The 26989-nt window shown below is 34.0% G+C and overlaps 1 protein-coding gene across 1 annotated transcript in view; it reads left to right on the top strand.

Moving 5' to 3' along the window:
• ZNF804A (zinc finger protein 804A) overlaps positions 1–26989 on the top strand; it is a 224836-nt gene that overhangs the window by 157604 nt on the left and 40243 nt on the right. Inside the window, exon 2 of the mRNA XM_004674462.2 lies at positions 13182–13325. Coding sequence (XP_004674519.1) covers positions 13182–13325 — 144 coding nt within the window. The remainder of the gene's footprint in view (positions 1–13181; positions 13326–26989) is intronic.

Raw genomic sequence — 26989 nt, 5'->3', positions numbered from 1 at the left:
GCCATGTGGTCACCTCCGGGGCAGGCGGGAATCGAACTCATGCGGAAGTGGCTTTAGATTCTCGATGCTGTGCTATAACCCGCTGCGCCACCAGGGAGGGCCGAAATCACAGTATTTTATTAAATTATTTATAGCTGAACAGAGAAGCTAGAAATAGATTGAGTCATCTTTCAAAGGTGATTGTATAAAATAATTTTGGCAGAATTAAAGAAAATATTGCAATGACTGGAATAAAATAAACACTTTAAAAGTATAAAGTTATTAAGGGCCATGATAATGAATTTTTAACATTGAGCAATATGCATTCTTTAGGATATTCAATACATATAAATAATTCTAGAGCAAAAAATAAAAATGAAAACTTTACTCTGAAACTTGGAGAATTTGGGGGTTTTCCATCTTGCAATAATTATCCTCCATGAGTTCTCAATGAAATCTATTAAAGAATGACCTGACCTGAATTATTTGTTTAAAAGAAAACTTAGAGTGTGAGGAACTCTAACCGACCTCATCAATTCAGACTTGAGAGTCTGAGGAACCCACATCCACACCTCCCTGTACAGTATCTAATGGCCCAATAAGACTTCACACTGTTAGATACACTTTCTGAATAAACCTATTTAAACCTACTTTTTTAATCTACTGATGAAGCTAAGTTATATGAAAATGATAAGATGACACAAGGCTTAAGTTTCAACAGTTTCCTGTTTTTCTTTGCATAAATTAATTTCAAATCAAACTTTTGCTTTTGTTTCTCAGGAATAACATTTAAAACTTGTTGAAATTAATAATCTAAATTAGACTCATTATTTTTAATTCAGGTATCATTTTCTGTGTCCCTTATGTCCACAGAATTATTTCTTTCAGTAAAAATCAAAACAAAATGTTTAGTTCTTCACTCTTATGGCAAGAAACCTAACAAATTTCTCCCACTCTAAAGACACACACACCACTCATATACATTATCTTCTAGAGGAATATTTTTCTACAGATGTTTCCTGTCTTCTGAATTGTCATTCTCAACTATTTTCTAACCCCTATCAAATCACATTTCTGACCTTCTGTCTATATAAATATTAAGGTTTTCCACCTTTTGGCTATACCCCTGAAATACCACTACATTTCTAACTGAATTTTATAAAAATTGAAAGGAATCAAGAAAAGTTTCAATGTAATGCTACAGGTAAACAATAGAAAATGTAATTTGAATTTTTCTCTTTCATAAATATTTTTCAATTATCTTTATCCCAGTGATTTTCTTTTGGTACAGCATTTCTATTTGAATCTTACCAGTGGAATCTTGACAATTGAAGTTCTAAATTTCTACATTATTCAAAAGATCTAAAATTCTTTGTGGAAATTCTATCCTATCTTACATGAGATTTTTCCCTATTTATCCCAAACTGTTTTCTTTTCAAGAGTTATAGAAATGGGAGATTCCTGGTTTTTTTTTTTAAGATTTATTTATTTATGCATACAGAACTGGGGTACCCTGATACAATCTAGGAACACCAGGGAAGGGGATGGTGGCAGAAGAGTCTTCAGCTTTCCCCACAGAGAATACACAGAAGTAACTTCTAAATATATACTGTTCTTTTACCGGCCAGAATTCTAACACCACATTTTACTATATATTGGCTGGTGTTTAATTATAGCTAAATTTTATAAATGTTTTCACACTATTTTCATTATTTAATTGATACCAATACAATTTAAGATACCTTATATCCAAGACTGAATTTTAACAATTTGCAAATGACTAGGTAAAACTATATCAATGATCTACTGCTTAAGCCTAGTATAGTTTTATTGGAACATTTGTATAGCCTTATATAAATGTTATTATTGAAAAGGACAGCTTCCAAAAATATACTGGCTGACATTTAAATCAAAAGACAAGATTAAGTACTTTGCATTATCCAATATTCAAACTTCAATTAAATGTATCTTTTTAGAAAAGGATACCTCATCCTTTTTGCATTAATTTTAAGTTTTAATATCTTTTAAAAATCTGTATTTCATAAAGCTTTATACAGCTTTTTTCTTCATTATGATTATATGAGTTTACAACCTTGTATATGATTAAACAATACAGGCACTCCCTCTTTATGTATATGCTGCCACACCCACCACTATCACACCATTCAAGCCACCAGGACACCCATTGTCCTCCACAGGCATCATTTTGATGTGTAGATTATTTAAGATCACTACTGATTCCTCCTTTGAGGAAGCAATATCAGCACCAGAAGTCCAATGGTAGGTCAGCAGAGCAACTAAAAGTCAGATTTAGTAAACAGCTATAAGATAGATCTCCAGCCAGTTACTCTCTTCTTGCTTTCCTCAACTATAAAATGGGGCTAATAACATTCACCTGAGGATTAATATTGTCAAGATTGAGATCATTTGATGACTGTAAAGTGTCATTTGTAGCAATCAGCTGTTAATGTTCTTTCATTCCTCTTGGGGTCTTTTCCACCGAGATTCTTCTTGTAAATTTTTCAAGTAAAAATGCTTCTTTTTGCAAAAATATCCCTTTTCTTTTAGATACCTGCAACATATGATTATATCCAAATGTGCTTTCCCTGCTGTGCTGACAGTGTATCAAATGCACAGACTATCACTCCCATTTAGAATTCAATACAAAGCAGAATTAACCACAGGGGCAGAGCCTGCTGGCACTAATGGGAGGGACAGCAGGTCTCCATATAGTGTTTCTCCTATTATGGAAGCTCCGGTTGCATTATGATCTTTGCAAGGCATCTGGGGAACCCCTATAATGTGACACCTACAGTGTCATGCTTGCTTTTTGAGGAAATATTTTTTGAAAGTGCATAAAGCTAAAAGTTTTGAGAACTATTATTTTACCTTATTTTGTTCTCAGCAAGACAGTTTCATTTTGTAGTCAGGAAATGAAAAAGAAATCTATGACTTCAGGAAGTAGTAGAACTACTCTAACATTAATTAGGAAACCATTTTTCTACTTTTTTGAAATCTGCAATATATGTATACACACTCTTAAAATTTCTTATCTCTTTTTCATGTGACCATCTGTCTTATGATCTTGTATCAAATGTGCAAAACTTATGTCTTTCCAAAATGCTGTTAGAAAATATACAAATTTCTTATATAATCCAAATGAAACAATAAAACCACAAGTCCCTAAAGTAGCTTTTGTTGCTGCCAGTTATAGAAAACTCTAGTTTCAACAGGTAGAGAGAAAATTGTTAGCTATGTCTGGAGAGAGAAAATAACTTTATAAAATGGGTACAACAACTTCAGAATGCTAAGACATGTTAAATGGTTAGTATATGCTGTCAATTTTATCATCATGCAATATAGAAACTAGTTCTGAACTTTTTAGTAAAATATTTGTACTGAGACTGCTATGCTATGTTTAAAACAATTGAAACAAAGAATAAGTACTGATGAATATATAGATAGATGAATATATATACACATATATATGTATATATGTGTGTGTATATATATATATATATATATATATATATACATATACATATATTCCATTAGAATGGAAAAGAGCTATATCTGTGTAAAAGTCAGAAAATATTAAAGAATTTTGATCTAAATTCTGGGAAATTTATACTCAAGGACGATTCCATAGATTCAATAATGTAGATACTGCAGAAATACATAATTCATATGTTTCTCTTTTAAAGAAAGATAAAATAAGCACTTTCTTACCTCCCAGTCACTCTTCATTGTGAAAGAATTTACTTACTATCCTCATTATTTAGTCAGAATCATTCTCTTCTGTACCTTTGATTATATTGGTCACAATTTCCTGTAGTACTCTTAAGCCTTTTAGTGATTTTCCACCTTCTCTGTCTTTGTTGATGCTCTTCTTATTAAGTATTTAAGTTTTTCCACCTGGAAAATATTGTTCTCAGTTTCTGCTTCCAGTCTTAACTTCATGGCTATTCATCCTCTACCATGCAGTAGTATCTGCTTCCTAACTGCAAATCCATCAGCTTCCTCTTGCTTAAAAATCTGTAATGAATTGCCTATTGGCCTTTATAAAAATCCAAACATCTTAGCACATATAAAAACATCCTTATAATCTGACCTATGCCTCATCTTCTACTTCTGTCACCAATGGTAATTCCTCAAAATACTGTGCCACATGTACCAAATTTTCCAGCCACAACAAACAGCTGAAATTCTTTAGAAGTTTAGCATTTCTTTGTTCTATATATAATTTCTTCCTCTGGAATATAAAATTCACTGCTCTTCTCTTTCATACACTTAGACATTCAGTTTTCAATGGATCAGACTTTTCTTTTTTAAGATTTAAATTTTTTATGCACTCAGAACTGGGGTACAGGCCAGAGGTGCAGATGAGAGGATACACCAGAGACAGAGTGGGGAGCAGAATAGGCAGATCTATGAAATATACTGATGGGGGATTAGGGGGCAGGTTAGGAGAAGTCTGCTGCGCCATGTGGATCACCTCCGAGGTAGGGATCAAACTCATGCTGAAGTGGCTTTAGCCTCTTAGTGCCGAGCTTTAACCCACTGCGCCAACAGGGAGGGTCAAGATTAGACATTATTTTGAAAGTACCTAGTGACTCCCTCAACAGGAAGACTTTGTATGTCACTGTGCTCCCCTCATAACTTTCTTAGAAAACTAAATCCTAACACTTATATATACCATAATGAATGAATATATTTGCATCTCTCAGATAATTATGTTAATAGAAAACAAATTGTAGTCTATATATTTGTGCTTATGGGAATCCCATATTACTTACAGTCACTCCATAAATGATTTTTGAATGAAAAACTAGGCTTTACTAGTGTCTGAAACTAGGTTTTACTGATAAGGGCAAAGTATTTATAACTCTGGTTATATCATTTCTCCTCTCCACTGATCAACCAGTAAGCCACACTTCATGTTGCATTAACAATATCAATGAATATTTTAACATTTATCCTTATATGTTAGTATGTTAGGATATTAATAGTGTAGTATATGAGCTGTACTTATATATTTATGTTGATATGTATTAGTATATATCACATGTACTATTTACCCAACAATTACATTTAAGTACTGGTTGATTTATGTTTCTAAATGGTATTTACACCTAGCAGTCTGAAGTGAGAACAATGTGTGAAAATGGTAACCACTGATGAGTTCTGAATGGGGCTGAAAAAAGTCTGCTAAACTGATTAAGCCCATGGCAGGTGCAGGGAAGTGAGGTAATATTATATGTCTGTATTATGCCACATAATAAATATACTATTTATTATAACATGTATATAATATAATAAACTTACTAATTTACTAAAATAGTATTGCATGTGTGTGTGTTTGTCTGTGTTGAGGAAGATGATCCAGTTTAGCAGATTTTTTTCAGCCCCATTCAGAACTCATCAGTGGTTACCATTTTCATACATCGTTCAAACTCCAGACTGATAGATGTAAATACTATTTGGAAGCATAAATCAACCAGTACTTAAACATAATTGTTGGGTAAATAGTGTAGTTGCCTTCTAGAGAACTGATTTCTTGCGTTTTTCATAGATTTTTATTATAAGGACAGAAGTAGTGACTTTCAAATTCAAGTTCTGCACATGAAATTGAATTCTTCAATTTCAAACTTTCACTTTTTCATACTCCTACTAGTGTATCCTGAGATCTCAAATAAGTCACTTAAACTGAGTTCCTATCTCAATATCTATTCTAGAAGAATCCAAGATAGCATAACTAGTGAGACACATAATAGAGCACCTGCTCTATGTCAGCCTAGATAACAACAGGGATATAAGTCTATAAGCATCAGATTTTTATGTCTTTACCTACCTTTCAGAGAAAAAAAAGCTGTTGTCAGTAGTTTAAGAGATTTGTAAGCCAAAACAAGTACTGTAAATTAATACAATTCATGTTAATGAGCTAGATATATTATAACTCAATGAACATTGTTTCTGAAAACCTTGTATATTTTTCTGTTTTGCCTTGAAAATAAGATCTCCCACAATCTTGCTTATGCATAGTGATACTATAATTCAGTCAACTATTAATATCTCCTTCCCTCAGGTCTTTCCAAGCATGAAGGGGAAAGTCTGGCTGTTTTCTGGTACCTTCTTGAGTTGTTTTAAATATTGTTTTACATTAGCTAGAAGGTCTAACAAGTACTTGTCTTAGGCTAGAGCACCTGTGGGATCAATGGATGAAAAAAAAAAAAACTAAATATTAATACTTTGTATGGCCAAGTAAGATGGGTAAGCCCATATTCTAATAGTTGAGATTTGGGCTCCATCTTTATTGTACTTAAACTGATTTTGAGGTTAGTGTTCATACTGTTCTCCCAGTGGTTGTCAGTTAAATAATCACAAGGTAGGAATAAATTTAAAAAAAAATTATAAATCCTCTTGTGCTTTGAAGTTCTGAAAGAAATGACCTGTTTTGAAAGACAATTTTATTTGTCCCAGTTCTCATAAATGTGCACAGTAAGGTATGCTCCATCCTTGCTCCATCCTAGTTAATTTAGATCACCAGAGTTACCTGCAGAGAGATAAGAGTCAGTACACATTCTTTTCAGTAGTCATTATGCCTTCACCTTTGATGGGTTATGTAGATTTATTTTCATTTAAAAAAGCTTACATTAAGTGTACAATTTTAATTATAATTCTTCTCAATAGATCTATGATTTTTGATAAAATTGTGATTTTCTGACTTAACCTTCATTGTCTCTTTTATATTCTTCAAAATCATCCTGCTAGATATTCTTCAGTCCTTGAGTAAAAGAAACTAGACTTTAAGAATAAAATGATATGTATTTTGAGACAATAGCACAGTCTTTCATCACCCTGAAATGGTTGGCCTCTTTCCTAATAGAGAAAGGATTTAAACCAGAAAAAAAGTTAATGTCAGTTTTTTCCACATGCCTTCTTTTATACTCTCACTCTCCCTTATTGTTACTGTAACTTCAGGCTCCAGTGCCCAAAGGTGTTCTCTAACTGCTTTATTCCTGAATAAGCTTTCCTCTTTTTTTTTTTATATTAAAAAAGAGGGGAGAAAATGTTTCTCTCCTGGAAGGATGATAGGGGAAGTCATCTTTGAGGAAATAAAATTTTAGCAGATCTGCTAGAAGTGAATGAGCATTTTGTGCAAACATCTGGTGTAAGAACATTCTAAGGAGAATAAATAACAAGTCCAAGTGTTAATGTGAGTGTTTAGTTAAGAAAATTTTAGAAATGTTAAGGAAATAGAGGTGGCTAAAACAGAGTGAGATAGAGAATAATGAGAAAGACATGACCAGGACCCAGGCAGAGTAGAAGCTGCAGGTCATTATAAGTGTGTGTGTGTTACATATATAATAGTAGAAATGGAGATGCATGGAGTCTTTTGAACTAAATAATGACATTCTCTTCAATAATTCTAGTCAACATAGCTTGTCAATATGGTATAGATAATACAAAAAAAAAAAAAAAGTTTTATAGTCTTAGTCCAGTTCATTTTAAAAGCCAAACCCAGAACAAAGACTTTTATACAGGCGGTTTATTTGGAAGTAATCCTAAGAAGAGAAAATGAAGTTCTAGAAAACTATAACAGGAAAATTAATATGAGGATATTCTGTTTGCCACTATTATATGCAACTGATGTTCCTTCTCACAGAGACTCTCTGGAATCTTAGAATTATTTCTCAGAAATGTTGTTGACACTGGCTGTGGCAAAATGTAGTCCCACGTACCTTCATAAAGCTGCTGAACACCCTCTAAGTGCCAATATGTAAGTAATGACTGAACAAGAAACAAAGATCCAGAAGATGTGTAGTATTTAATAGGATGTGCATACTATATTGTATAGGATGTGTTCATCTAGGAATTTACAAATGAAATGACAACTATCTGGATATTCTTGAATTTTTGAGGACAAGTTGTCCAGCATTTCCATGATTATTCTTTTATTATAAATGAGAATTTAGCAAAGACTTTTTTTATTTTTTAAACTTCTCTTTAAAGAATCTAGACCTGGCCCTCCCTGGTGGAGCACTACATGTTAGGACTTGGCATTGCAAGCTAGTCAGAGCTGCTGTAGTGAAATTTTAACTACTTTTGGGAGTATTTCTACTAGAAATATTAGGATATATAATTATAACTACTACTTAACAATGATAATTTCTATATCACATAACTTAGAATTAGCTCTAAAGCTCTTCCTAAATTGAGTAGTTCCCATAAACCCAAACATCAGCACACTGTTGTAATAATACTGTGTATTTTGTGTTGCTAGTTTCTGTCCTGTTTACTTTTTATATATGTACAAAATAAAAAGAGCAGTGCATATATTTCTTTTTTCATTCTTGCTTGTGGTGGTGTGCCAATGCTGAACTCTGTTAAAAGATGGGCTCTAGTAAAAGCTCTGTAGATACAGCAGTAAACAAACCAGGAAAAATCCCTACCCTCATGGAGTTCACATTCCTCAGGTAACTCTCTTTGAGTGAAAGGATTTATGGAGGCTTTTTAAAAGAGGCTGATATCACTCCACACTGTATGTTATTTCTAAGTCACCATGAAATTTTCACTTTGAAAAAGAAAGTTTTCTCCTTTCAAAGTCCTGCTTTCAGATGATTCATTTTCTCACTATCCAGTGGGCAGAAGGGCCCTGAGGCCATGGGCAAGCCAGAACGCCTATTTCAGATTGCTAGTCCACAGGAAGTAGTGTGCTGCATAGTTGCTAAGGTTTCATACTAAAAGGTTTTTGGCGTTATCACTTTGGAATTATGTGCTGCTTTCTAGAAAGTTAAGTATATTGTCTTTTTAGATATGTGCAAAATGTCACAGTATTGGATGAACTGACTAGATAAAAGCAACTCAGACCTTCTGTCAACACACTCAATGGGATATTAGAGAAGTTGTGGAGATAGTTGGAAGCAGTGTATTTTCCAGAAAGGGGGAAAGGTGGGATTTTGTTTAAATGAACAGCTGTGTTCCTTTTGGATTTAGTCAAATGTGTTTTGTTTTTGCTTTCCTCAGCAGGATGGCTGTGTTGAATATGTATTATTCCTGTATAAATTTAATCTCAGTCAAGGCCTCTTTCAACAATATCAGCCACAATGAAAGGGAAGATTTAGGCATATCAACATGAAGACAGTTGCTTTGGTCACAAGCATTGTACATGTATGACAGTGACAACATACATGATACATATATCTGGGTATATATATGGCCCATACAATATCCAGTCTTTCTACTTGACTAATGTCTGCAAAAATACAGCCTGACTCCTTACTATAGGATCTATCATTTTCAAAGTCTAGTCCAAAAATATTTCTTAGTATGGCATCTATTGCAGTTTCAGTTTCAGCCTGGACATATTCCTTTTACTATCATAGACAAAGATGCATACATACTAACAAGGGGGTCTGTCCAAATTTTAATAATTGTATTTGTAACAATTATAAGTTTATTATTACACTTTTCATATGAATAATTTTCTGTAAGATACATTTTATTAAGGGGTAAAATAAAAGTGGAAGATATATAACATGAAAAAGCTTAAGGCATATTTGATTAAGGGGAAATATTTGAATTTGTTTTGAAAATAATAGTTTAAAACACTAGGTTTGGGCTCTCCCTGGTGGCACAATGGGTTAAAGCACCGCATTATGAAGCTCTCCCAAGCCACTGCAGCACAAGTTTGATTCCCAGCCAGGGAGCTGACCCACACTGGCACAGCAGACCTCTCCTGACCGGCCCGCTGCCCCCCTCCTTAATTTATTTCAGTAGATCTGCCTGTTCTGCTCCCCACTTTGTCTCTGGTGAATCCACTCACACATCACACCTCTAGCCTGTACCCCAGTTCTGTAAGCATAAATAAAAATAAATCTTTAAAAATAAAAAATACTAGGTTGTAGCTATTTGAATATAGTGACTAGATATTTGATGGTGAAAGTAAGACATGATTTTGGTTTAGTTTGCTTAGGTCTTACATTTTTGTGTTGATGTTTTCTTAAAGTCCCATTGTAGAGCTATATATTTAAAGATTTGTAGATAACATTATATAAAATTGGGAATTTCTTTAAAAATTAACTGAGGGGCCCTCCCTGGTGGTGTAGCTGGTTAAAGCACTGCACTGAGAAGATAAAGCCATTTCCCCATGAGTTCGATTCCCGCCTGCCCTGGAGGTGACCACACGGCACAGTAGACCTCTCCTGACCCGCCCGTTACTCCCTTCAGCAGTGTACTTCATCAACCTGCCTGTTCTGCTCCCCACTGTCTCTGGTGAAGCCTCTCGCCACCCCTCAGCCTCTGGCCTGTACCCCAGTTCTGTATGTACAAATAAATCTTTAAAAAAAATAAAAATTATCTGAGTATGAGATAGGATAGGATAACCAGCAACAAGTTTATTCCTAAGATGAAGGTGAGTGGTGAGGCATTATGCTGCATCATTATATACACTGGGTCATTATACTGTCTTCTCTAACTTTTATGTGTTATATACATTACACATAATAAAATGCTATGAGCCATGTTATTTGCATTCAAGTATCAACTGCATGTTTAGTCATCATCCATCTTTGACCAAGTTATATTACTTTTTAGTGTTTTGTAGTCTCAACTGAAAAATGAAGAAATGTCCAGAATCTATCTCTATTTTTATCAAGATTAAAAGAATTAATGAATACTAATTTTTAATCAGTGATTTACTCATTAAGCTTTGAATAGATATAGTTGTTTTTACAATATTTTGATCTTCAGTTCTAATATAAGGTTAGTATTATTGAACAATGAAATTTACCTAAGAGTCCCAGTTTGTTTTACTCAATACTTTTCCATCTTTGCAGAAAGAATAGGTAGGAAACAAAATATTATTTCTGTGAAAGAATACCAATCTTAGGAAGAACAAAAATATACCATAATAAGAAATAGCCAAATATTTAGATGGAGGAAGTAGCTTAACAATAATTATAATTAGTGGGGAGAATAAACTTGTTTGCAAAGAAATAGCTCTTCAAGAATATTGTTTTGAGAGCTAATTCAACTTCAAGCTAAAAACTAGTGTCATTATAATATAAATCATATCTATTGGAATTTTATCTGTTTTGCATACTTCAGCTGTGAAATCATAGTGTTTAATTGTTTTATTTAATTTGTCTAAACTATAATTATTTTAATGAATTTGTAGAATTAAGTATGGTAGATGTATTTGACTATATTTGACATTTTTGTCTTCTAAAACTAATCTTTTATATTGAAAGTCATCAAAAAAGAAAAATAGAGACTATTTTACAAATATCCTGACAAGTAGTAAATTATTAAAATTGATAAATTGTATATGAACAATTTGAGTTACTTTTGAATGTATCACCTTTTACTGTGCAATTGCTAAAACTAATAACACAACAGTGGGCCTCTGTTTTTCAATGGAAAACCAGACTATATGTTTATAGATTATTATATTTATGGATTCATACAAGTATACATATAAATAACGGTTAGCTTTATGGTATGTGATGTGTACACAAAGAAATAGTACAGTAAGAGGTAAGTATTAGTCTTTCATGAAAGTACAATTTTAGTTGTTTTTTTAAAATACTATTTATTTTTGCATAGAGGGACCAGAGGTGCAGAGGTGATAGGATTCACCAGAAACAGTGGGGAGTTGAAAATTCAGGCTTACCAAAATACAACACTGAGGGGAGCAGTGGGTGAGACAGGAGAGGTCTGCTGGACCATATGAGGGTCAGCTCCCTGACTGGGTATTGAACTCCAGCTGTAGTGGGTGATAGTGCCAAGATTTATAATCCCTGGGCCACCAGGGAGGCCCAAATTACAAATAGTAAGCTACTTTTAAATTTCTACATTCAAATTATGAATCCTTTCTAGTATGTATATTTAATGAGAAGACAATTGGCATTTATAACTCAAGACTGTGTCATTCCATCTCTGTACCCCTGTGTATGCATAAAAGACTTGAATATGTAGTTTTCGTGAATTTTAAACTTTAATATAAGAGAACATACAAATTTAATTTAAAAATAGTAAGTTCAGTGGTAGAGTGAAGTTTAAGTCTTCTGTATATCAATACTTCAGGGAAAGATTTGAATAATGTTGCAGCATATAAAATGTATTCACTTAACATTTAAGAAAACATGAAATAGCAAGTTGATTTAAATTTAAGAAACCTAAAAGCCACAGTCAAACATCTTGCTATTTTATGCTTTGTAAATGAAAGCTAATAATAACTGACTACATTTTTCATCTTTTCAGGGGTTTTATTATATAAGCATCTTTATTTACTATGAACATGATTAAAACAGTCTGTTTATACTGTCTAATTCTTTTCAGTTTAGGGCAATAACTTGCTGAAAAGTATCTCATTTTCTGAAGAGTAGACAATTTTTAAAAGTTCAATCTTAATTGATATGGGTTAAAATGAAAACATTAGTCAAATGAAATGTTGTTGGATGAAAAAGTTACTATATAAGTATTTAAGGAAACAAAGAAACACATCAGATAAAAAAGTGTACATCAATATGGACTTCTCCATTCAGTACACATTTCAGATATTCAGAAATTAGAAATTTTGTGTTAACAAAACCATTTCCAGAAATCAATAGTTTAATCAAAATGCTATGTGATTTCCATTTTATAGTTAATATAGTACAGGAACTTTTCAAACAAGGGCTTTTATTTCTTTGTGTTTTTATTTTTTTTCTTCTCTATAGTTATATTTTTCCTCATTTTTTTTTTAAGATTTATTTATTCATATAGAACTGGGGTACAGGCCAGAGATGTGGAGGGTGAGAGGATTCACCAGAAGCAGAGTGGGGAGCTGAACAGGCAGATTGACGCAGTATACTGCTGAGGGGAGCAGGAGAGGTCTGCCACGCCATGTGGATCTCCTCCAGGGCAGGCAGGGATCGAACTCATGCGGAAGTGGTTTAAACTTCTTAGTGCAGTGCTTTAACCCGCTGCACCACCAGGGAGGGCCCTTTTCCTCCTCATTTTTTTTTTTTTTAGCTTTTTCTATTAATCATTAAGTCAAAATTTCTTCTAACTTGGTTTCCTGACATTTGCTTTATTTTTCTCTTTGCCTGTTATATTCTGCTGCTAACTAATTATTATGCTGAAGTTGACAAGTGTCAGAATAAAGTGAATTCATGGGAAAACTAATTCCTTCCTTCCTTGAAATTTTCTTTTTTTAGGATTATGCTGAGAAAGAGAACACCATAGCTAAAGCTCTGGAAGATCTGAAGGCCAATTTTTACTGTGAATTATGTGATAAGCAGTATTACAAGCATCAGGAATTTGACAATCATATAAATTCATATGATCATGCTCACAAGCAGGTAAGAAAGAGATGTCCCAAAAATATTTCTGAACTTTTGTAATAATTTGAATTATGTCGAATGTATGACTAAGATTTTTTAAATTAATTTTTCTTTCTTAAACAATGTTTAAAGATGTTACTCTGGGAATATAGTTAATGATAATAGAAAAAGAAAAAAATTAAATTACCAAAGTCAATATGAAGTAAATAACCAATGCCAATATATTCTATTCAGTAGTCTTTTAGTGATTAGCAGTAATTTGAAAAATATATTCTATTGATAGTGATCCTCTTAACATCTTCATATTTATTTTTTAAATATTTATCAGTTATAAATGAATGTATTCATAGTCCATTATAGAAAACATCCCATACTTAAACTATCAGAAAACATAAAAAGTGATATGACAAAATAATCTTTGTATAATATAACCTAAGATTATTGGTTAAATAAGTACCTAATATATGTATGATTTAGTTTATATTAATATTAATTTCTTTATCAATTGTAAATCTGAGGTTGTCTTTTCTCATTTCCTAAAGATGAGTTTGTGTCAAATGTGAAGTTAATAATAGACTCCATTTTCTCATATGCTCTACATTTATTAATGCAGCTTTATATACTGTTTAACTAATGATATGATAGAGAAGTCATCATCAATTTATAAGTATTTTCCTTTTAATCCACTTCCCAAAAATGTATTCTACATATCATTATCAAAAAGGGACATTTTGATCATAAACTTGCACTGACTTTCAGTAACAGTTTTATTTAGCATAAATAAGTAAGAAAGAGTAAGTAGAATTGATCGCATTAAGTGCTTCTGAATCATACTTTTTTCCCCCCATTCATTCACTCTAACAAAATTCCTGGAGTATCTGTTGCAGACAGCGTGGTCATCTTCATTTATATACATCACTAATTAATGCCTTTTAAAGCTGATAATTTACTTTGATTTTATTTTTCTGGTAGAGATAGGTATTGATAGAAATATCATTCCTTTTGTTACTAAAAATGCACCATAAAATACATAATTGCTTGGTTTGAGTATTAAAATTCATTATGAAATAATATTGATTTTATTGATGGTAGCTTTAAAAAGGAATGCTGGGATGCTATTGCTGACTTGGTAAATTGAGAATGTTTTCCTCTGATTTTTTTTTATTATTAAAAACACAAGATATATTGTTACACATATGTTTCATAGTGTATGTTTATGCAATATATGATGTGTGTGTGGCATTTGTGTGTTTATATGTATATGTGTGTTTTAGGAATACCTTACCAATTAATATATTTTGCCAAAAATGCTTTATTGAGTCATAAGTTTCTTTACCTAGAGCTCAAACATGATTACATCATGATGAAGACTTTCTCAGCTCCATATTCCATTGAAGTTAGGATACTATGTACTGTACAGAGAAGTGAAGAGGATTTAGGCTAAATTTGGGTTGTTAGTGTGTGTGTTTAGGTTACTTTTGATAATACTTTGATATCAGATCCTAGGGATGGATGCATTATCTCAATGGCCCTGAACTCTGGAAGGTAATACTCTAATAGTCTTTAATATATATATAATATAATATAATATAATACAAGAACTTGGATACTTAGATACAAGCCAGAGGTGTGTGGGTGAGCAGATTCACCAGAGACAATGTGGGGAGCGCAGAGCAGGCAGATCTACTGAAGTACACTGTTGAGGGGAGCAGTGGGCCAGTCAGGAGAGGCCTGCTGCTCCGTGTGTGTCAGCTGCCTGACTGGGGATCAAGTTCGTACTAAAGTGTCTGTGGATAGCTTCATATAGTACTGTGCCTTAACCTGTTGTGCCATCAGGGAGGGCCCAGATAATAGTCTTAATTGATTAGGTTATGTGACACACTGTGATAGTAGCTGAAAATATTTACTATCAATGCAATCATTATAATGCCTCCCTACTGGATTGGATCTTTAAGAGTATCTTCCTAGAGAATGCGTTCCCTTTTCTGCACATAGGCTGCATGAAAGGTATCTGTGTTGCTACCATATAGTTACAACTTGGTCACACTGAAGTAAAAAAGAGCAAAATTTGAAAGTAAATCTGACTTTTTCCCTGGAATTTGATTTCGAGGTGCAAAACAAAGAAACAAAAAAAACCTATAGTTCAAGGATGGTTGGATTAAGAACTTGGAAATGTAATCCCCTGCCATGATTAAATGTTTGCACTGAAAAGTTGAGAAACTGGTTTGTATAATGTACATAGAATGAGATGTTAAGTGGCCATGTGATCAGTGAAGGAGAATGAGTATAGGGATAGTAATTTTGATTCTGAGTGGCATTTAGATAAGAGCAATCTTTACAACTTGCTTATTATTCATATTTTTGCAATGTTCTGAGATCTCTCAGATTTCCACTAATAAATGAACTTTCAAGCTATAATAAACAAACCTCTTCTTTAATGAATATTACCACCACCACCACAAAATACCTATTAAACTATATGAGGAGAAAAAACAGACCTTTCAACTCCCGTAGGAAGTGTCCATAAAATAAAAGGCTACACTCAAAGTCTAGATTAGTGAAACTGGACACCCTTGGGGCAAAGTCATCTCTTTCCCACTGAATAAGAGGCGGAATTTACAGGTTAATTGGAGATGACTGATCCCATCCAAAGGCATACATTTGGGAGTGACTGGTGAACAGTAGATGCCTAAGGCAATAGTGGTGTTTTCCTGCCCTGTTACACCTCAGCCTTTGTGGGCTGATCTAACAGCTGCTGGAGAGGTGGGAGTTCCCACATGGCCCCTGGGCAGCTGCCTAAGGACACCACTCCCCAGGGCAAACAAGCTTCCTGGCTAGAGCTTCAAGGCTGAAGCAACAGCAGGAGTTTCCCAGGCTGCCCTGCAGTGGAAAGCTGCAGGAAGTTGCACAGAGGCCTGCTGCAGTGGGTTGATTTGATGACTAACCCTTGTGCCAGCCAGCTTTCAGCACCAGAGCCCCGGCACCCTCTGTTACTCCCACTAGCTGCCCCTGTGAGTTAGATCCTGGCCCACTGCTTGCTGGTAGGCCACAAGGTATAGCGCCAGCCATCTCAGATGTTTGGGACTTCTGGACACTGGGGCACTATCTGTGGTGAGATAGGTGGGCACTTGTGGCCTTAGAAACTGGTTATTTCCCGTGTTGTTAAGTAAACACCGTGGTTGTTGCTCCCTGAACCTGACTGGTCTTCAACTGAGTGCACAGGGGAGAACCAACAGACAGTTTCCTGTCCTCCACCTCTGCACTGTCCTTTCACCTCTGTAGCACTGCTAAAGCACTGTTTCATTAGGAACCCTTGATTTTCAGGTAGGAACACCTACACGAACTGGAAAAAGGCAAAGGGACCACATATCTAATGCATTAACTCCCTGGGAGGACAAGGGGGAAGAAAAGGATTAAGAATTCTGGTGGAGTGGGTTCTAGTCCTGCACTTACCTCCTTGGATAAAATAAACAGACCCAATTATTCATGCTAGGGAAAATAAATGAGAGACTTTGTGCACAATGAGCACACTTTGAAGAATACTTGCAAAATAATGAAAGCTGAATATTTCATTAGTTTTTCATTGTTGTTATTTATTAAAATTTATTTTCTTCTAAAATATTGGTGCACTGACAGTTTGCCTTTGAAACTGCTACTTAGGCTTTCCAAACAGGAGATTTTGTTTTTGCTTCAGAATGCTTAATGGAATCTAAAACATATCCAAGAGTTTTTTTCGCTTGCCTCACCTATCTTTGCAAATCTGTTATGACAGGATATGAGTTGTACTTGAACTCCAAGCTTCAAAGGAAAATCTGTTTCTCTCATCCACATGCTCTTAGGAAAACTTCAAAATCTCTCTTAAGTTCTTATCACTAAGGCTTGCTAACAGAGAGTTAAAAATAAGAGGAGGCGCAGGAGTACGGAGGCTTACAATTTAAGGTTTACAATTTAGGGTTCATTTTTGTAATATTTTCTTTTTAACTCTGACACTCTAAAGCAATTGGATTATACAAGGACAAGAATTTTTTTCTTGTGTATCTTATTCCTACAATACTTAATGCAGCATTTTATATAGTTTAGATACCCAACCAATGATTCCCACACAAATGAGTGGAAGAAGACTCAAGTTAAATTCTCTTCGGGATTTTTTTAAAGAGGTGGTAGTTTTGAAGTAGGTAAGAGTTCAAAAGTATAGACTGACTTATTTTTTTTAATAAAACAGTTTACAAAAAGAATATCACTGATGAGAACCTTAGAGTAACTTAGAATATAGATAAGTTAATATTTGATTATAATATTTTTCATATATGCAAGTATTTCCCTTCCCAATCATAATATTACTGATTATAATATAGCAATAGTGTGGATATGATGTATTGAGTGTGTTCTTCAAAGTTCTTCCTGTATATAACACCATTTAATCTCAATATAGTTTGGGCTCATTGTTTTTTATGGAGAAAATGATTAAACAGTAAAATATAGTCCATTCTGCAATACATTATAGAGTTTTCACTTTCAACAAGGTAAAGCACGTGGAATACCACAGGATCTTTATAGGACAAGATACATGGATCTTTCACTGAACAGACTTTTTACTAAATTACTGAATTGCTAGGAAGGCAGCTCTCACCAAAGAGCTGTCTCTCCACCATGGGAGTGCAGAGGAATGATAAGCTACTGGCCGAAATCTAGGCATGCAGTAATTATCACCTTCAAATGTGAAATTGAATGTGGAAATGCCCCATGAGCTTTATCGTCTGGAAATAAATTGTGGACAGCAGTTGGTAAACTCTGTTTAAGACTCCTGGGTTACAATGAATGTTGTCCCTAGTTTTTGACTGAAACATACACACATTACTCTGAAATAAAAACAATGTCAATTTAGATTTTCTAGTCAATATGACTCACAAATTACAATTTACAATCAGAGATCAGAACACACACACACACACACACACACAAAGAGGGAAATGTAAGAAGGAGAATCCACATAGATAAATACCTGCCTATTGAAATCTTTCAATGTAAAATAGCTGTGTATAGATGCTATGTGTAATGTGTATATGTATAAATGGATGGCTATATATATAGAGATATAGAAATCACTATGAAAGGTTTAAATGAATGAAAGATGGTACAAAACAGCAAATAATTATTAACCCCAACTAGGCTGAATTTTAAATTAAACATAAAATTTTATTAAATAATCTATTGTTGAAATTGTAAGATTATAGGTTTAAGTGAAGAGTCACAAATGAAAAGAAGTAAAGTGTTGAAATATAAGACCGCTCAAGTTGTTGATCAAACTGCAGCACCATGGAAGCAAGAGTTAGAAAATAAAAAAGAGGCAATTTCTAAAAATAGGAATTTAACATGCTCTATTCATAATGCCAGAAGAATAGGCAATATGGGGATGAGAACAAAATTGAATTAAGTGAAATGTCCCGAAACAATGAAATCCCTGAATCTCCAAAGATACAGGGATGTAAAATATTTACAAACAAGGTATATGCCTATAGGCCCAACATGTTATAGTTGTACTGCACCAAGTGTAAAGAAAACCTTACTAACAGTAAAGAAGTGATTTTCGAATTAAGTAAAATGACACAAACATAGCAGCCGAAAATATAAAATTATTATTTAAGTAAAGGTAATAAAGATACATTTCTAAAATAACTTTGAAAAATTGAAAATTCTCACTATTTTATTAAAGGAAATTAAGATACAAAAGTGTTTAATAGTAAATATTTTTCATTAAAATTTTAATAAATTTTATCTATGACATGAAACTTCATTTCATAAAATTCAGTAACTCATCTTAAAAAACTCTTTAATACCACATATCCTTCTTAATATGACCAAAAAACTATGACTATATACTATGCCTTGAACAATTTTCTTCTTTTAACCACCATAGTATACTGAATTCCATACCACAAAAAATGAAGCAATGAATAAAATTAAAAACAACAAAATTTGGATAAGAATATAGAAACAAAACTACAATTGCATTATTAAAAGATACTATTAAGTTATCATGAGAATTTAAGTTTGGTTGTCATATAGCATTTCTATACTTACAAATAGTTTAAAAAAACAAAAACAAAAAACAAAAATAATCAGAGCAATAGACCTGTATAACCCTTACTGATAAGCTTAAAAATGCCAAATGACTCTGTATTAGATCTATGAAATGAAATGCATTAAATGAATGGGCAAGGTATGAACCTGTATTTCTTGTATTCAAAACTGACACAATGACAAATACACTCATTTACCCACAAACTGACCTCAGATTCAATAAGCCTTTAATTAAAATTTCATCATGTTTTTTTCTGAAGATTTATTTATTTTTGCATACAGAAAATGGGGTACAGGCCAGAGTTTGGGGTGGGGGGAGTGAAGGGGGATGAGAGGATTCATCAAAGACAAAGTAGGGAAGAGAATAGGCTTACCTACTGAAATATACTGCTGAGGGGGACAGCAGGTGAGACAGGAGAGGCCTTCTGCTCCATGTGGGTCACCCAGGAACAAACACTTGCTGCAGTGGCTGCAGATAGCTTCATAATGCTTTAACTTACCCCTTGCACCACCAGGGATGTCCTTCAGCATGAGTTTTAAAATAAATTTCACAAGCTCATTTCAAAACTTGTCTGTCAGAAGGAATACAGTCCTAAGGAGACAACTCAAAATGGGGAGATCTGATCTACTAGAAACCAAGACTATTGTACATAGCTCTACTTAGTTAGCACAGTGATCTACTGGTATATGTATAAAGAAAGTGATAGATGAAACAGAATTTAGACCTGTGACACAAAGATCTGTTTATGTTTATGGTGTCACACTGAGAATTCTACATCACACTTTATAATCCATAGTTCAGGGGCTTCCATGGTGAAGTGGTTAAGTCTCAGCTCTATCAAGCTGTCACCAGACACTGCAGTATGAGTTCCATCTGTAGCCAGGAAGGTGACCCCCATGGCACAGCAGACCTTTCCTGTCCCATCCACTGCTCCCCTCAGCAGTGTATTTCACTAGCTCTACCTATTTTGCTCCCCACTCTGTCTCTGGTGAACCCTTCACCCCCTGTACCTCTGGCCTTCATTCCAATTCTTATATGTATAAATAAAAGAAATATTAAAGAAATTATAATCCATAGTTCAGGCTGATGTGTGCATCATTATCAACATTTACTTAAATCTAAATTCCACATTTCTAATTAATTTTCTCATATGAAAGGATGATTTGAGCAGTTTCCAGGGAAGTTATGTCATTCTGAATTCTAGTCATTGAGTTTATTTTTTTTTAAAGGGGAGGGGGCAGGGCAGAAACTCAGCATCAGGTATAAGAAAAGATTTTTCTGTAAAACCGTCTCACCTGCTCATCTACCCTTAAACTAAAGTCACACTGTGTCTGTCCTCTCACCTGGCAGCCTCTGAACAATTCAGAGTTATTTTCACTGTAAGAGATTTGTCACAGTGATGCTATGAAGAGATAGAAAAGGGAATGATTGCCTTATTGCTGCTGCCCCTCAAACAATTTGATTTTACTGTAGTGGCTTCAGTGTGGCTGAAATATCTCCCAAAAGGCATTGAAGTGACCTTCACCCAGCAAGTCAAGATTCAGTGCTTCAGAGCACGCTGTTTTGTTCTGCTCCAGAGGATGTCATGGCCAGCCTGGGTAGTGGAATTTACTGTTCCTGCAGGGACTTGTATTGCTATAGAAATGGAGCAGCTTTGTTCTCAAATTTGAACATTTCCTAATAATTTACATTTCTCAACAGTAATCTGATGTATGAGTAAGAAATCACTTCTTGGATATTTAGATATAAATTTTCATCTGCAAAATAATATTGAAAGGTTAAGAAAAAAAAGGAGGGTGCAGATAAAGGAACACATCATACAATTTATTTCAAGCATCGTCCCTGGATTTTTCTTGTGTCATATATTTAATCTAATTGTACACATTTTTGTTGACCATTTTTAAAACCAGACCAAAAGAAAATCATAAAATTTTCTCCTGGTCTTTTGCAACCCTCTACCTAAAATATACTCTAAGAGAAACACACGTTTGTCTAATTAATCTTGGGACTGTACTGTGTTGACAGTTTATCCTAAGAATTTTATCCAATATATTTTATTTCTAAAAATGCATGAATCTAATCACTATGTATTTCACCACTTTCTATATTTCAACCTTCTTTCTAATTTCATGTTGTCTAATTCACTTAATGAGCTTTTCCTAGTGCTGAGTGTGTCTTCTTCGAGACAGAAATTGATTTCTTTTTAATATCTCCTGTCCTGTGCTTCATTTGTCACAACAGCTTTGCCTTATTTTCTCTGGGTGTAATCAGTAGTATCCAGAATCTTCCTCTTAATATTTGAACGTTGCCTAAAGGGAACCACCCTGTTAGAGTACAGTACTGGGAAGCTAGCTGCAGTCATTTCAGAAGAGTTGGATACCAGCAGGGAGCTGACCCAATTGGCCAGCAGACCTCTCCTGACCAGCCCGCTGCTACCCTTAGCAATATATTTCATCAGTCTGCTGTCCTGCTCCCCACTCTGTCTCTGGTGAATCCTCTCACTGCCCCTGCTTCTCTGGCCTGTACCCCAATTCTGCATGCATAAGTAAATAAATGTCTAAAAACAAACAAATATTGCCTTAGGGTAGCTTTAAAATAGCTGTAAAGTGAATTCTAGGTAGACTATATCTTCGATTATTTCCACATACCATTAGTTAACATTTGAATTTGACGATTATATAAAAGTATATAAAAGCAATGATAAAATTTGTTTAGGAAGTAGATCAGAATTTCAAAACCATTTGTGAATTCTCTGGAATATCCACCCTGTATTCTTCTTACCCATGTTCTGCCCACTTATTGAAAGTCAAAACAAACACATAAAAAAAGTAATATATGTGCCATTGGGAGTAATGGGAAGTCTATTTTCAGGCTATGGTTTTGCTGTGCCCCTGACTCCCTTAAAGTGATCTCCCTTTTCATATCCCTTGCCTCGCCCGATTCCCTATTTTCTTTCTTTGTTGGTATGTATTCTGAGCTGAAAAACCTATTTCACAGGGTGATACACAAACTTTGAAGTATTTAACTTGCTCTAACACACAGTGGTGATTTCTGGAGGGGAAAGGAGGTATGTACAGTTGCGGTGTGAAACTATACTCCTGAAACTCAGGGAATGTTGCAAACCAATGTTAACTTCTTTCTTTTTTCTTTTTTCTTTTTTTTTTTAAGAATTTAACCTAAAATCAAAATGCATTGCTTTAAAGTTTAAGTAGCACTTTGTTAGAGCTTGGAACCAAATCTTCTTGCAAAGTAGGTTATGGAAAAATATTCATGATTCAGATACTATGAACTCAGGAAATTTTGTTGTTTTTACTGGAGGATAGTAACCACAAGGGAAAAATATCAAAAGTGATAGAATATGAGGAAAAATGGTATCTACCCTCAGTTCTTGGTAAATCTAATTGATCTTACGTATTTTTTTGACTCCAAACTAAATTTTCCCATCATTTTCTTTAAATTTCAAAATGAAATACTATAGTTACTTATATTTACATGAATTGCTATTATTTCTTTTCATTTCTTATTTCATGCTGGAAGTATTATATATGAACTATATATAACATCATTATGTGCTATAATATAGTTTGGTATCTAATGTATATGTATGCATATACACATACATTATATACATGTGTGCACACACATATATTTATACATATATATAATTAGAAAGAGACAGAGAGAAAAGAGCTCACTGTGATACCGAATGCTGGTCGAGTTATAGCAGCTGGGTTACAGCTCCAGTGTAACAGCTCACTTCATCGCTGAACCATTGCACCTTTCATTACAAAGTAAGTGCTACATTTCTCATGACTTTGGTAATGCTATAGTTCCTACTTCGACGCTTACATTTCAATGCAGATTTGTTAAGCAGTGTTATAGAAAATACTTATTTCAGGCTTCAGGGCTATAGTCAAGGGGTTACAGAACCAAGTAGCATTTTAATATTCAAGGAATCCAACAGGTTGTACCCAAAGAAACCTGCCAGATGTGTTTGTATATAGACAAAAGGGGCAAGGTTCCGTCTCCTTTTATACAATGGGATATTCAGCACAGTATGATTGGTGGAAAGTCTGTCAAATGCGATTGGCTGAATCTTGTTCCTGGCCCTGACTTGCAGGTGTCGTTCCAGCTTCTCAGATGCAGACATGTCTGTATCAACATGCCTGGGCAATGGGGTTTCTGGGATGTGACCTCAGCAGCCTCTCTGGCCTATTTGGTGGTTCTCCAGGCACAGGATAACTCCATATTCATTTCTATTTCTCTTATTTATCAACTCATAATTATTTTATTACCATAGTGACATAATGTTTTTCCTTTCTTCCAAATGTATATATAGTTTAGGGTAGATACAATTTGTGTGTGTGTGTGTGTGTGTGTGTGTGCTTGGTTATATCTACTTTAATATTGTTACTTTAATATTGTTTAATACTTTAAACAATACTTTAATATTGTTAATAACCTTTTTTTTTTGCAAGTCATTTTGATGGGTTTATCTAGTCAAATCAATTGCAATTTTTAATTTGCCCATTTCGTTGTTGGATTTGAGTTCTTTCACTGTTTTAAATCTGAATAATATTACTGCTCTCATTTGTCAGATTGTCAATTTTCAATCCTTAGTGATTCCAAGAATAAATATAAAATATTGAGTTATAGTAATATTTTTTTGGTTTTATAATATGTCTAGCATTGTAATTTAACTGAAACTGGACATGCTAATTTCATAGAAGAAAAACTTTAAAATGGTTACATATGTAAAAATGTTCTTAATTAGCAATTTTATTTTTATTTTTTTTTTTTTTTTAAAGATTTTATTTTATTTGTGCATACAGAACTGGGATACAGGTCAGAGATGTGGAGGGTGAGAGAATTCACCAGAGACAGAGTGGAGTGCAGAACAGGCAGATCAACGAAATACACTGCTGAGGGGAGCAGCGGGCGGGTCAGAAGAGGTCTGCCACGCCATGTGGTCACCTCCGGGGCAGGCGGGAATCGAACTCATGAGGAAGCGGCTTTAGATTCTCAGTGTTGTGCTTTAACCCGCTGCGCCACCAGGGAGGGCCCAGCAATTTTATTTTTATCAACACATTGAAAATATTTTTTTAATATAGCATGGCTCATTTGATACAAAATAAATCATTAAGATAGAAGTAGCATTTTATATAAATTTAATTTTATATATTTGAATTGCAGGTACTGTGTATTAAAGGTTTATACATTTATAAGCATGCATATCTTTATATTTAAAAGTCAATAGAGATATATGTATGTTGTAGGTACACATACAAAGACGTGTCTGTATTAGAGGGGTATGGGAAACCATTGTCATTCATATTTAATGTTGCTTTTTATTCAGTTGTATGCTTCACTAAATGTATACCCACAGTCACCAGTAAGATGCATTTGATTTAAAAAGTCTGTCAAAACAAATATATTAATCCAAAGTTTGAATTTGTCATATGGCTTTCACTCTAGGAAACTTTGATGTGACATGAATGCTCAAATTGTGTCACAGTGTGTTTGCAGCATCTTGGAAAATGTCACCTTATATATGAAAACAGGGAAAAACCTCTGTATTTGTAGGATAAACAAGGATATTAATGGTAAAATAGTTGAAATTTATTTATTGATATTCCCCAAGGCAACCAAAGATAAAGTTCAAGGTTCAAGTCATCGACATATCAACACGATGCTTTCCAACCAACAGAGCATGATTTATGTGCTGAAATATACTAAACACATTATTAGAAAGTGATTTTTTCAGCAGATCAGTGAATTTTTAACATAAAATATTCCACCATATTGTCTTACATCAACAAAGATGTGTGCTAAAAGCACAAGTGACATGTCTGATTAAAAAATATATACACTACATATTAACTCTAACTTTATTTCCAACCCAAATATTGCTATGTGCTGCAGAAGCACTTTTGCTCTGGAATTCAATAAGACATGTTATCATCAATGTTGTAATTCAAATGCAATTCACATAAAGGAGAAGATAAAGAAAAAAACATGGCATTGTGTTTCAAAGATGTTTCAAAGATCATTCAACATGTTTAATTTATTTCTGGGTACAGTATCCCTCATACACACACACATATATATACATGCATATACATACATACATACATATATACACATACATATACATACATATATATAAATATACATACGTATATATATATGTATATATATTATGTGTGTGTGTATATATATATATATATATATATATATATTTAAAGGCGCAAACAAAAATTTCATTCTGGAAATTTTACACATAAATTAACACGTATGTACAGACATACAGACATATAAATAGGTTGCTTTTTTTCCTTCCATAGGAAAATCACAACTGGATAGAAATGTTTAAACATTTTCCATCTCATTAATTAATGAGAAAAATAATGCAAAATTAAGATTGGTTCAAAATGTTGAAAGAACTATATAGTTAAATATAGTCATTTAGGAACACTGATATTATTTAGTCCATCAATTCTAGTTTACATTATGTAGGGCAAGAAAAATTAATATTTGGGACATTTTCTAAAGGACAAAACAAGTGTATGCCTATCGTACAAAATATGTATCTGAATTACAATGAACAGTTATTTGTTTTCCTCTCTATTTTCTACAACTAAATGAGTTTTGTGGCTTTTTTTTTAAGATTTATTTATTTATGCATATAGAAATGGGGTACAGGCCAGAGGTGTAGGAGCCATGAGAGGATTCACCAGAGACAGTGGAGAGCAGAATTGCCGACTGATGAAGCACACTGCTGAGGGAAGCAGTGGGCGGGTGGGTCAGGAGAGTTCTGCTGCCATGTGGGTCACCTCTGGGGTGGGGATTGAACTCATGCTGAAGTGGTTTTAGCTTCTTAGTGCTGTGCTTTAACCTGCTGCACTACCAGGGAGGGCCCTTGTGGGGGGTTTTAAGAATTTTTTTTTCTTACACCATTCCTTTATTTTTGGACAGTATTTGATTTCGCTCCCAGGTAAAGTCCTTATATCTCCATACCATAGCACTGGTGATCCATCACTATTGTTGCTTTGTTCTTCCCTTACTTGTTTTGTCCCCTCTTCAGATCTGTGGTCAGTTGCAAGTTTTGTCTCTTTCCTGACCCTTTGTTTGGGTTCTTTGTATTGTCCATATAAGTGAAACCAACCATTATTTATTTTTTCCCACCTGAATTATTTTGCTTAGCATAATTCCTTCCAATTCTATCCAGGGAGCTGCAAATGACATAGTTTATCTTTTCAGATCACTGAATAGAATTGCATTGTGCATGTATATTGTATCTTCTTGATCTGTTCATCTGTTTTGGAGCATTATGTTGTTTCCACATCTTTGCTGTTGTAAATATCAGTACAGACAACATAGGAATGCACATATCCATCCTAATCACTGCTGTTGTGTCCTTGGGTATAGTGGAATAGCTGGGTCACATGGCAGGTCCAAGTTTAGTGTTTTGAGGAACCTCCACACAGCCTTCTTTAGGGGCTAGACCAGTTCTAGTACATTCCTACTTTCAATGTAAGAGGGCTCCTTTTCACCATAGCCTCACCACCAGCACTTGCTCTTTACTCTTTGTTTTGTTTAG

The sequence above is a fragment of the Condylura cristata genome, unplaced genomic scaffold (genome assembly GCF_000260355.1).
Source record: "Condylura cristata isolate star-nosed mole 26May11 unplaced genomic scaffold, ConCri1.0 scaffold00002, whole genome shotgun sequence".
NCBI classification, from domain to species: domain Eukaryota; kingdom Metazoa; phylum Chordata; class Mammalia; order Eulipotyphla; family Talpidae; genus Condylura; species Condylura cristata.
This window is presented reverse-complemented; position numbering and strand designations above follow the sequence as displayed.